The 11,214-nt window shown below is 45.3% G+C and overlaps 1 protein-coding gene across 2 annotated transcripts; it reads left to right on the plus strand.

Moving 5' to 3' along the window:
* Positions 1-119: 119 nt before the first annotated feature.
* ZNF174 (zinc finger protein 174) lies at positions 120-10,540 on the plus strand. 2 transcript variants are annotated; one of them, XM_063098920.1, is made up of 4 exons: positions 120-1,294; positions 2,340-2,562; positions 7,050-7,688; positions 9,833-10,540. In XM_063098920.1, exons 1-3 carry the CDS (start codon positions 893-895, stop codon positions 7,649-7,651), a joined length of 1,227 nt encoding a protein of 408 aa, XP_062954990.1. In that variant the 5' UTR covers positions 120-892; the 3' UTR covers positions 7,652-7,688; positions 9,833-10,540. The 2 variants fall into 2 exon arrangements, with proteins under 2 accessions (XP_062954990.1, XP_062954989.1); XM_063098919.1 differs by lacking the exon at positions 9,833-10,540 and having other exon boundaries at positions 121-1,294; positions 7,050-8,104.
* The last annotated feature ends 674 nt before the right edge of the window (positions 10,541-11,214 follow it).

Genomic DNA, 11,214 nt, shown 5'->3' on the forward strand with positions numbered 1-11,214 from the left:
GGAGACGGGCCCTCCCGCGCGGCCGTTCCCCGGCAGCCAGTGGGCGTCTCCGCCACTAGCGGCTTCGGCCCCGCCCCCAGCCGATGCTCCCGAGTCCCGGGTTCCCGGTCCCCAGAGAGGTGAGTCGGCTACAGGCGGGCTCGGGAGCCGGGCTGCTTGGTACAGCAGTGCCGCAGGCGCCCGCCCCGGCTCGCACTCTGCCATGTAGTCGAGCTGCGGGCCGGATTGCCGCAGATTCTCCAGGCCCGCGGCCCGTCGGGCAGAGGAGCCGAAGCGAGGCCGCCCTGGAGGCCGGAGCCGCTGGGCCTGCGGCGCCTCGGAGCGAGTGGCCACCGCGCCCGCCTCAGCCTCGGTCGCGGGGAGCAGGCTCGCCGCTGGTCACAGCTCCCGGCCAGCGCTGTGGCCTTCCTGGGCTCTACGCGTTAACGCCCGGCGACATGCTCGAGGTCGGTTTCAGCCAGGATGCGGGAGAGTTGGGGCAAGCTACCTGTAAGACAGCTTGAACTTTTCCTAGGAATTGCTTTCTGCCGGCCCGTTAAATCGCATTGCTCGTTTCGTCTGAGACCTTGTGTGCTTAGGACTGAAATAAAAGAAGTCTTTTCCCCGTTGTCTTTTTAGGACGTTATGACTTTTTTCCTTTGCAAGACAGTTCAAAAAACTGCCGGAAGGACAAACTCTTCCCACTCCTAGGGACTGTGTTGTCTTCAGAGTTTGGGGTAGAGGCTAGCAAATGAGAAGGCCCTGTCTCTGCATCCTATCCTCCCAGACATCCTCAGAGGATCTTCGTTTCTAACTAGCATCTTTCTAGCATTCAGAGAGACTTCTTCAGGGTCATGATCCTGAAGGCTTGACCTGTATACAAGGAGAGAGAAGTTGTCTCCTGAGCCCCAAAATGGCAGCTAAAATGGAGATAACTTTGAGCTCCCACACTCAGGCTTCCTCCGAGCAAGAAAGACACATAATAACAAAGCTAGAAGAGAAAAGAGGGCCCACTCTGCAAAAGAACTGCCCCGATCCTGAGCTCTCTCGCCAGAGCTTTAGACAGTTCTGTTATCAAGAGGTATCTGGACCCCAAGAGGCGCTCTCCCGGCTCCGACAGCTCTGCCGTCAGTGGCTACAGCCTGAGCTGCACACCAAGGAGCAGATTTTGGAACTTCTGGTGATGGAGCAGTTCCTGACCATCCTGCCCACGGAGATCCAGGCTCGGGTCAGGCATCGATGTCCAATGAGCAGCAAGGAAATTGTCACCCTGGTGGAAGATTTTCACAGAGCATCCAAGAAACCAAAACAGTGGGTAAGGAGGGTCCTCTCTCATGGTCCCCAGGATTTCTTTTTCATCTGGGAAGTGTTTAATCTCTGGATCCTTCCCTAGTTAGACAGAGTCCAGAAATGGACTGGATGGCTTCAAAAGTTGTTTCCAGCCTCTATCTGGGAGCTCTCTGTAGTTGTAACAGGCTTTCAGCAAACCCAGCTACTGGCCTCCAAAGAGGAAGCAGAGGACCAAGGTTCTTACCATTCTTTTATGGGCCTCATGTCCCCAGAAGCAGTTTTAACGTTCTTGAATCTCTGCTGTCAGATCTTCCCCCACCCCTTTCTCTTGAAGTTTTCCTATAATCAGAATTCTTAGCAGGCAGGGGTTATCCTGTTGTGTAGGAATCTGACTTTGGAGGAACTTCACTGGACTTTGTTCCAGTGAAGTGTCTGCCATGTTATCTTTGGATCAGGAAGTTACAGCCTAATTGGCCAGTGCTGCTATTCCATCCCACCCCCATGCCCCAAGTGAGACCCTAGTTGGGGCCTAGGCAGGAAGCAAACAAGCATGTGCTTTGGAAAATGGAACCTGTCACAGAACAGGGGTGAGGCAGTCCTTGTAGACCCTTGCTACTACTACTGCTACTACTGGGATCTCTACCAGGCGATCCTTTGGCAGAACAACTTATTAGATAAGAATGGCTTTTAATGGCCACTCACCATACTGCTTCCTGTTCCAGTAGAAGTAGGAAAGGGGATAGGGTATAGGATGGGAGTCTGATGGCCCAGTGTCATGACTGACCCTGCCTGATATTTGTGCCAGCAGTCCTCTGATGACTTCGACTCCAGGCCTCAAGAATGGCCCAAGCTTTAGGGTCAGCCACTTTGAGGTATTGGCTGATTCCTGTCATTCTGCATGCTCTTCTCTTTGCTTCCTTTGAGGGTTTCAATGGTCTCTGTCAAATTTGATCTCTAGGCCCTTAACAGGAATTCCCAAGGTAAAGGGGTTGTTATAGAGTAGTGAAAGGTAAAGCTGCCCTCCGTCAGTCCTAATGAATGGAGCATTAATGGATGGGGCTTGTTCCTAGGTGGCTGTTTGTATGCAGGGGCAGAAGGTGCTCTTGGAGAAAACTGGATCTCAGCTTGGAGAACAGGAACTTCCAGACTTTCAACTGCAAACTCCTAGGACAGATCTCAGGGAGAGCTCTCTGGAGGAGCCTTCCCAGACAGGATCTCATGACCGGCTGAGCCCCCATGATTGGGAGAAATCCCCACTCCTCCAGGAACCAGTCCCTAAGTTGGCTGGGACAGGTAAACACTCTGTGCCTCTTCTCTCCCACTCCTCCACCCTTTATCTCCATCAAAGTATCTTACAGGCAAAGTTCTGCAAAGGCTCAGACCAGGGGTGTGTGTATATGTATGTTTTTTTAATGTCGTATGTAATTATAGGTGTTTATTCCCTAAAAAATGTTACTACTTAGAATGGTAGTGATACTATAAATAAGAAGTACTGTATGTTTTTATCATTTTCTATTAATGGGTATTTGACAATCCAGTGCATGATAGGATTAATCTAGTACCTACTTTTCTGTCTCTTTCAGTGCTTCTTATAGTGAAAACAGATCCACATATGACCACTGATGAACTTGCATGCAAGCTGTGGCTAAGTTTCTTTACTTAAAATGGTCCCATATTTAGAAAGGGTCTAAAGAATGTTCTGCCTGGTGGAGAAAAAGTTCCACTCCATATGATTTCTCTTCCTCGTCCTCTGTGACATTGCTTGTGCTTTAAACCCTGTGTCTATTACCCTGTCTGTCTCTGGTGCAATGCCAGTGTAATTGCCGGCCCTGTTCTACACAGGCCTGTGATCTCTAAGACTGAATGACTGACACTTGGGCCAGTCTTGGTGATGTGAATACAGGGTACTGTCAGCAGGTTAGAGAGGAGGGTTACAAGAAGACTAGAGCCTTTTTTTCCTTAACATCTGCCACATTCAGTGAAACACTTTGTGTCTTAGTCCATTCAGGCTGCTATAACAAACTACTAGAAACTGGTACTAACAAACTACTAGAAACTGTACTAACAAACTACAATAAACAACAGAAGTTAGGCTGGCCATTTAGCTCAGCTGGTTAGAATGTGGTGCTGATAACACTAGGGTCCATGGTTTGATCCTTGTACTGGCCAGCTGCCAAAAAACTTTTTTTTTTGGTCAGTTGCCCAGCACAGGGAACTGAACACTGGACCTTGGTGTTATAAATCTGTGCTCTAACTAACTGAGCTAACTGGCAAAACCCAGCTGCCAAAAAAGAAAAGAAAAGAAAAGTAGAAATTTATTTCTCACAGTTCTGGAGGCTGGGAAGTCTGAGATAAAGCTGCCAGCATGGTTGGGTTCTGCTGATGGCCCTCTTCTGGGTTGTAGACTGCTGAGTTCTCTCTGTGTCCTCACATGGCCAAAGGGGCAAACAAGCTCCCTCAGGCCTCTTTTCTAAGGGCACTAATCCCATTCCCACAGAGGCAGAACCATCATGACCTAGCCATCTTCCAAAGGCCCTACCTCTTAATACTATTACCTTGGGAGTTAGGATCTCAACCTATGAATTTTAGGGGAATCTAAACATTCGGTCCATTGCAACTTTGGTTTGATTATTCTCAGAACTCAGGAAATGGAAAAGAACTGGGACGTAAAGAACAAAAGTTTGTGACTCTGGTTAAGGTCCTGACCCATAGCCTATGGCCTTCATGGTTCTGAAGAAAATGGACCACACATACTCCCTGCTCCTAACTCAGCCAGGGCAGCTGGGTATGTGCTGTCTTCATCTCCTTTCATTTGATCCCCAAGAGGGTAGATTCCTCGACTCCTCATGCCTAAGGCCCACTAGTGCCTTCCTTCAGAGCCACACTGCCCAGTACAGTAGGCACCAGCCACGTGTGGCTATTTAAATTTTACTTATTAAAATATTCATATACCATAAGATTCACCCTTTAAGTGTACAGTTTAGTGGCTTTTAGTATATTCACAAAGTTGTGCAGCCATCACCACTAATTGCAGAACATTTTCATCACCTAAAAAGAAACTTCATACCCCCCTCAAAAAAAAGAAACTCCATAACCATTAGCAGTCACTCCTCATTTCTGCCTCCCTCTAGGCCCTGGCAACCGCTAATCTCCATTCTGTCTCTGGATTTGCCTATTCTGGACATTTCGTGTAACGAATCATAGTTGTATGATAAGTGGTCTTTTGTGTCTGCCTTTTTTCATTGAGATAATGTTTTCAAGGTTCATCCCTGTTGCAGTATGTATCAGTGTTTCATTCCTTTTTTGTTTTGTTATGTTTTTGGCATCTGGCCAGTACAGGGATGTTATCAGCACAGCGCTCTAATTGAGTGAGTTAATTGGCCAGCCCTCATTCCATTTTTATGGCTGAATAATATGTATTGTATGGAGATACTACATATTATCTGTTCATCAGTTGATGGATTTTTGGATTGTTTCTACTTTTTAGCTATTATGAATAGTGCTGCTATGAACACATGTCTACAAGTTTTTGTGTAGACATGTTTTCATTTCTCTGGGCTATATAACTAGAAGTGGAATTGCTGGGTCATATGGTAACTTTATGTTTAACTTTTTTTTTTTTTTCTTTTAAAGACCAGTAAAGGGATCTCAACCCTTGACTTGGTGTTGTCAGCACCACACTCACCCCAGTGAGCTAACCTGTCATCCCTATATAGGGATCCGAACCCGTGGCCTTGGTGTTATCAGCACCACACTCTCCCAAGTGAGCCACGGGCCAGCCCTGTCTATGTTTAACATTTTTGAGGAACTAACATACCATTTTCCAAAGTGGCTACCAACAGACCATGAGTATTCCAGTTTCTCCACATCCTTGTTGGCATCTGTTGTTGTCAGTCTTTTCCATCACGGCCATCCTGTTAGATGTGAAGTGGTATCTCCTTGAGGTTTTGATTTGCATTTTGCTAATAACTAATGATGTTGAGCATACTTCCATGTGTTTATTGGCCAATTGTATATCTTTTTTGGAGAAATGTCTATTCCAATCCTCTGCCTATTTTAAAATTGGGTTGTCTTTTAATTATTGAGTTGAAAGAGTTCTTTATGTATTCTGGATACTCAGCCCTTATATATAATTTGCAGATGTTTTCTCCCATTCTGTGGGTTGTCTTTTCACTCTTCTGATAGTGTCCTTTGAGGTTCAAATATTTTCATTTTGATGCAGTCTAATTTCTCTATTTTTCTTCATTTGCTTGTACCATTGGTGTCATATCTAAAATACCATTGCCTAACCCAGGGTCACAAAGATTTACAGCTGTTTTTTTCTTCAAAGAGAGATAGGGTTAGCTTTTACATTTAGGTCTTTGGTCCATTTTGTGTTAATTTTTGCATATGGTATGAAGTTGGGGCCTGTCATAGTCTGTTAAGGCTGCTATAACAAAATATCTTAGACTGGGTAATTTATAAACAACAGAAATGAATTGCTCACAGTTTGAAGTCTGGGAAGTCCAAGGTCAAGGTTTCAGCAGATTCAGTGTCTGGTGAGGGCCCGTTCCTCATGGATGGCACATGCTATGTGTCCTCACATGGTGTCTTCATGTGGTGGAAGGATAAAAGGGGCAAACAAGTTCCCTCTGTCCTGTTTTGTAAGGGCACTAATCCCATTTATGAGGGCTCTACCCTCATAAACTAATTACTTCCCAGATACCCCACCTCACAACACCACTGCACTGGGGATTAAGTTTCAACATATGAATTTAAAGGGGACACAAACATTCAGACCATAGCAGGGTCCAACTTCATTCTTTTGCATGTGGAAATCTAGTTGTACCAGCATCATTTATTGAAAAGATTATTCCTTCCCAATTGAATTGTCTTGATAACCTTTTCGAAAATCAATTAACCATAACTGTATGGGCTACTTATTTAAATTTAAATTAATTAAAGTTAAATTTAAAATTCAGTTCATCAGTCATACTAGCCATATTTCAAGTACTCAGTAGCCACGTAGTCACCTGTAGCTAGTGGCCCCTATACCGAACAGCACACAAACAAATTTTCCACATCACAGAAGTTCTATTGGATAGTGCTGCTCCAGATCCTCTGGCTTCCCACAGGCCATTCCAGCTGATTTTCATCCCGATCCTTAATCTTGGTGGTCAGAAGTTGAGGAGTTTCTGTAATTAGTATACATGTATAGCCCATATTTCGGTTCCTAAACACATATGCTGTCAACTTTGTAATGGAAGAAAACACTACAGTCAGTGGATTTACCAGCCTCTGAAGACAAGGTGGTTGTCAATCAGTGTCCATGTAAGTAAAGTGTATTTGTTGAAAAAGCCTGGGCACTGGAATATAACAGTGAAATTTGCAGTGTTGAAATTTCAACTCTCTTCCTTCTTTTTTTCATTAGTTGATACTCAGTTCTGATGGGTTTGCTTTTCCCTGTTCCTCCTTTCCTTAACCTTTCCCTAAACATAGGAAGGAAGGAGGGGGTTGGAGAACTTGATTCCTAACTTAAATATAAATCAGAATCACCCCCAGGAGCCTGTGAATTGTGAAGATTTTTACATCCAACTCCCAGAGATTCTGACTCAGCAGCTTTGGGGGCAGGGCAGGGAGCCTGCTTGTTTAGCAAGTAACCCAGACGAGTCTGATGCAAGTTGCCAGTGGAGGGCCAGAGAAATATTCTGCCAAATACCTTGCAGAGTATTTCATAACTCTCTTGCTGACACTCTTTCTTACAAGTCCAGAAAATAAAGCATATTTTTTTCTAATTACAGAGGCCCCCAGAATGAGAAGTGACAACAAGGAGAATCCACAACAGGAAGGGGCTAAAGGAGCAAAGCCATGTGCAGCATTAGCTGGCAGGTCCAAAGGGAACAGTCTGGAGAGCTCTGAACCAAGAGGGGCAAATATAAGTGAACCCCGGTTGTCACGGAGGCAGGTCAGCCCCCCGAAGGCTCAAAAGCCATTTGCTCACTACCAGAGACATTGCAGGGAACTGGAATACATCAGCAGCCCCCTAAAAAGCCATCCACTGAGAGAGCTGAAGAAAAGCAAAGGAGGTAAAAGAAACCTGAGCAGTCGTTTGCAACGTCTCAGTCGCCAACCAACCCGTTCGGCAAAGAAACCTTACAAGTGCGATGACTGTGGGAAAAGCTTCACATGGAATTCAGAGCTGAAAAGACACAAGAGAGTCCACACAGGAGAGAGACCCTACACATGCGGAGAGTGTGGAAACTGCTTTGGACGGCAGTCAACCCTGAAGCTGCACCAGAGGATCCACACTGGAGAGAAGCCATACCAGTGCAGCCAGTGTGGGAAAAGCTTTCGCCAGAGCTCAAACCTTCACCAGCATCACAGACTCCACCACGGGGACTGAAAGGAGTGCTTCATGATTTAGATTCTTCATGAGGAAGGTATTTGCGTTTCTCCTCCCCCTTACTTGCATGTAAATCACAAAGACTGTCTCTGTGACTTACAAAGAAAGCAGGAGGCCCTTGAGAAAGGTGGGTCACATTTGGCTGGCAAGGAGCTCCAGAAGAGGCTGGCCTGGGCCCCAACAGTGCACGGTAACAGAGCAAAGAGATGGCAGGTCATCTGGGTGTTGGATCAAAGAGAACTACAGTCTCTGCAGAGAGCTGGGAGTAACCACTGAGGGAGAATCAGGACCATCCTGCAGGTGGCCCCTTATTGTTAAATTATCCCCCTGTTGCTTTATCCTCTAAAATATGTAAAGGGTAAATTCTATGTATATAGTTGTGCATTTGCCATCATACTAGGCAATTTCTATCATATGCACACTTCCTTAATAAAGATGAGTAATCCACCAGCATTTCAAGGCAAAGTTCATTGGAAAATAAATCCCTTAATATTCTCTTTGCAATTCCTAGCTGTTCATAACAAAGAACAAATTAAGTGACACTATGTACGTGTTTGTGTGAGGAGATGGTTCCTAAGTAATTAGATAGTGCTTTTACCCAAAAATAAAAAATGCATTTGAGGGATCTTTTTATATCAAGGCACCTTTGATTTACAAAGAAGAAACCCACACAGCTGCTGCAACACCAGCCCAAGAGATAGGGACAAGTTACACTGAGAAGCAGTAGTAGATAGATACTGCTAAGGAGATGTAAGAGGGAATTCTCCCTACTCTCCTTTGTCACTTTGATCATGAGCTTGAGGAATCCCAAAATGAGTGGGGCGATGAAATGTTCTAAAACTGGATTACAGTAATGGTCGACAAATCATTGAAATGGATTCATTTTATGATTTGTAAATTGTACCTCAATAGTGTTTTTTAAAAATGACAAAACATTTATATATAAAATGTTAGAGTCTTGCAACTAGGCCTGGGAGATCATCTAATCTCACCCCCTTGTTTTCACAAAGTGGAAATTACAACCCAATCAGTATATGATGCTCAGTTGCCCTGGGAAAGCCAGCTCATTTCTCAGTTTAGAGAATAATTTTGGCACATTCTTGCACCACCTCATACAGAAAATAGGAGCAGGTAGCATTCTTCCTAAAACATTGGTGTCGTCAAGTCACAGCTGGTCACCTCTGGGCTTTAGCCTGTGCTCTTCTGCCCCCAAGAATCTTGTTCCTCCTAACTGCAGAGGAACGGGTGTATACCCATAAGTCCTCACTTGGGGACTTTGCACATGCTGTTCCCTTTGCCACCCCCTCCTGCCTCCTCCATCTCGCCAGAGTTGCCTGCTGTGCACGGCCTTCCCAGACAAACCCCAGGCAGACTGCTGCTGTAATCCTGGGTCAGCCTCCCCGCTAGACTCCACACCCCAGGGGGGCTCCACCTGGGATCATTCTTGCCCCCAAGGGGACATTTGGCAAAGTGTGAAGACATTTTTGGTTGTTGTGACTCATAGGAAAGGGACTTGCTTCTGGCCTCTGATAGGTGGAGACCAGGATCCTGCTAAATGGCCTAGAGTGCACAGGACAGCCTCCACCACAGTGATCCGGCCCAACGTGTCAGTGGTGCCAAGGCTGGAAACTACCATACACACAGAAGCTCCTTCAGGACAGAAACCTTATTTTCATCATTTCAGCCATTAGACTTAGCCCGTGCCCAGCCAAGAGAAGTAGGTGTTAGGTAACTGAGTAGTTGAGGACCCAGCATTCCCCTCAAGGCCCGTTGCTGCCTGAATTCAGGGATCCTAGTGATAATCTGCCAAATGCACAGACACGGCCTCTGTCTTTTGGACAGAAGCTTATTGAAAGCCCAGTGGTCTTCCTCATAGCTTTGGTGGCCCTATAGGCCCTAATCTGAGGTCTTCCCAACTACTATGTTAAATCATGGAAGAATTTACCCTCTATATTCAGCCTGCCCCTTACCTCACCCCAGTCTGTTGCCTCTCACTGGTCAGGACCTCTTTATTTCTCCTTTTGTCCTCCTCACCCTGCCCTTTTTTCTAGGCCAATTTCATTGTTGTCTTTTAATAACTTCCAAGTCATAGTCACATCTTTATTAATTTCCTATTGGTGCTGTAACAAATGACTACAAACTTAGTGGCTTAAAACAACACAAATTTCTCTTATTCTACAGGTCACAAGTCCCAAATCAGTTTCACTCAGCAAAATCAAGCTGTTGATAGGGCTGCTTCCTTTTAGAGGCTCTGGAAGGTGAACCTGTTTCTTGACTTTTTCAGCTTCTAGTAGCCAACAGCATTCTTTGGCCTGTGGCCCCCTCCTCCATCTTCAAAGTGCATCACTTCAGTCTCTGCCGTTACATCACTTTCTCCTGTGACTGACTCTCTTGCCTCCTTCTTATAAGGACCATTATGACTAATCCAGGATAATCTCCCCATCTCAAGATCCTGAGCTTAATAACATCTGCAAAGTCTCTTGCCATATAAGGTAACATTTACAGTTTCCAGGGATTAAGATGTGGACATATTTGGGGGCCGTGATTCAGCCTACTACACGTCTATCTTCAGTCAACTTGCTCAGTCAAAGAGGATCTCACCTAAAAGAGAAGGAACATAGATTTCCACACTTCTTATTTGTAAGGATTGGCACAGTGACTCTTCCTTAAATAAGTTTTTGCTTGCTTGGTGTGTTTCAGGGAATCCGTGTGTGTGTGTGTGTGTGTGTGTGTGTGTGTGTGTGTGTGTGTGTGTGTGTGTGTGTGTGTGTGTGTGTGTGTGTGTGTGTGTGTTTCCTCTCTTCTGATTACAAAATCAATAATTGTTTAATCTTAGTGTCTTTGGGTTACCTGTTCAACTGTGGACCTTGAATAAATGTGACAAAATCACCACTCTGAACGTCACTTATTTCCAAAAGGGTTCACATCTGTGAGGCTTTCTCACCTGCCCCAGCCTGGTTTTCCTTTGGCATAAGCTCAACTCCAGGCAAGGAGTGCCAGGAAGGGTCCATTGGCCTGGAGGAAGGCCCCTGGGTGCTGTGTTCAGTTGTAGAGTTTCCCCATCCCCCTTGCCTGTGCTTGGTCCACCAGAGGCCTCAGTGTGAGTCACTGACCTGATGACTTGCAATCAGCTACTGTTTGCAGCATATTAGAAAATAATCTTTCTTCTATCAATATTAGAAAATAATCTTTCTCCTCTCGTATGCAGCCCTTGCCTGGGGAGCAGCCTGTAAGGTTCTCTATCTTTGCTGGGCCTTGCTCTATGCTTACCCAGGTCCGGATGGGGATGGCTCCTGCTCAGTATATTTGGTCCCCAGGTTGTCCCCAGGGAGACAGAAGGAGAAAAGAAGGACCAGTGAATAGGTGGGGGGTCTGAACATTGCCAGTTTCTCTAAAGAGCATTTTTCATCTACAGCAGACGAGAACTTGTAAAACCCATCCCATAAGACTATTATCACTTCCAACAAAGTTAGCAATAATATCATCCAGTAGACAATGTTGAAATTTCCCCCAAATGTTTCTAAAATTAAAAATTCTACTTTTATAGCTTTATTGAGATATAT

Source organism: Cynocephalus volans, chromosome 6, assembly GCF_027409185.1.
Source record: "Cynocephalus volans isolate mCynVol1 chromosome 6, mCynVol1.pri, whole genome shotgun sequence".
NCBI lineage: Eukaryota > Metazoa > Chordata > Mammalia > Dermoptera > Cynocephalidae > Cynocephalus > Cynocephalus volans.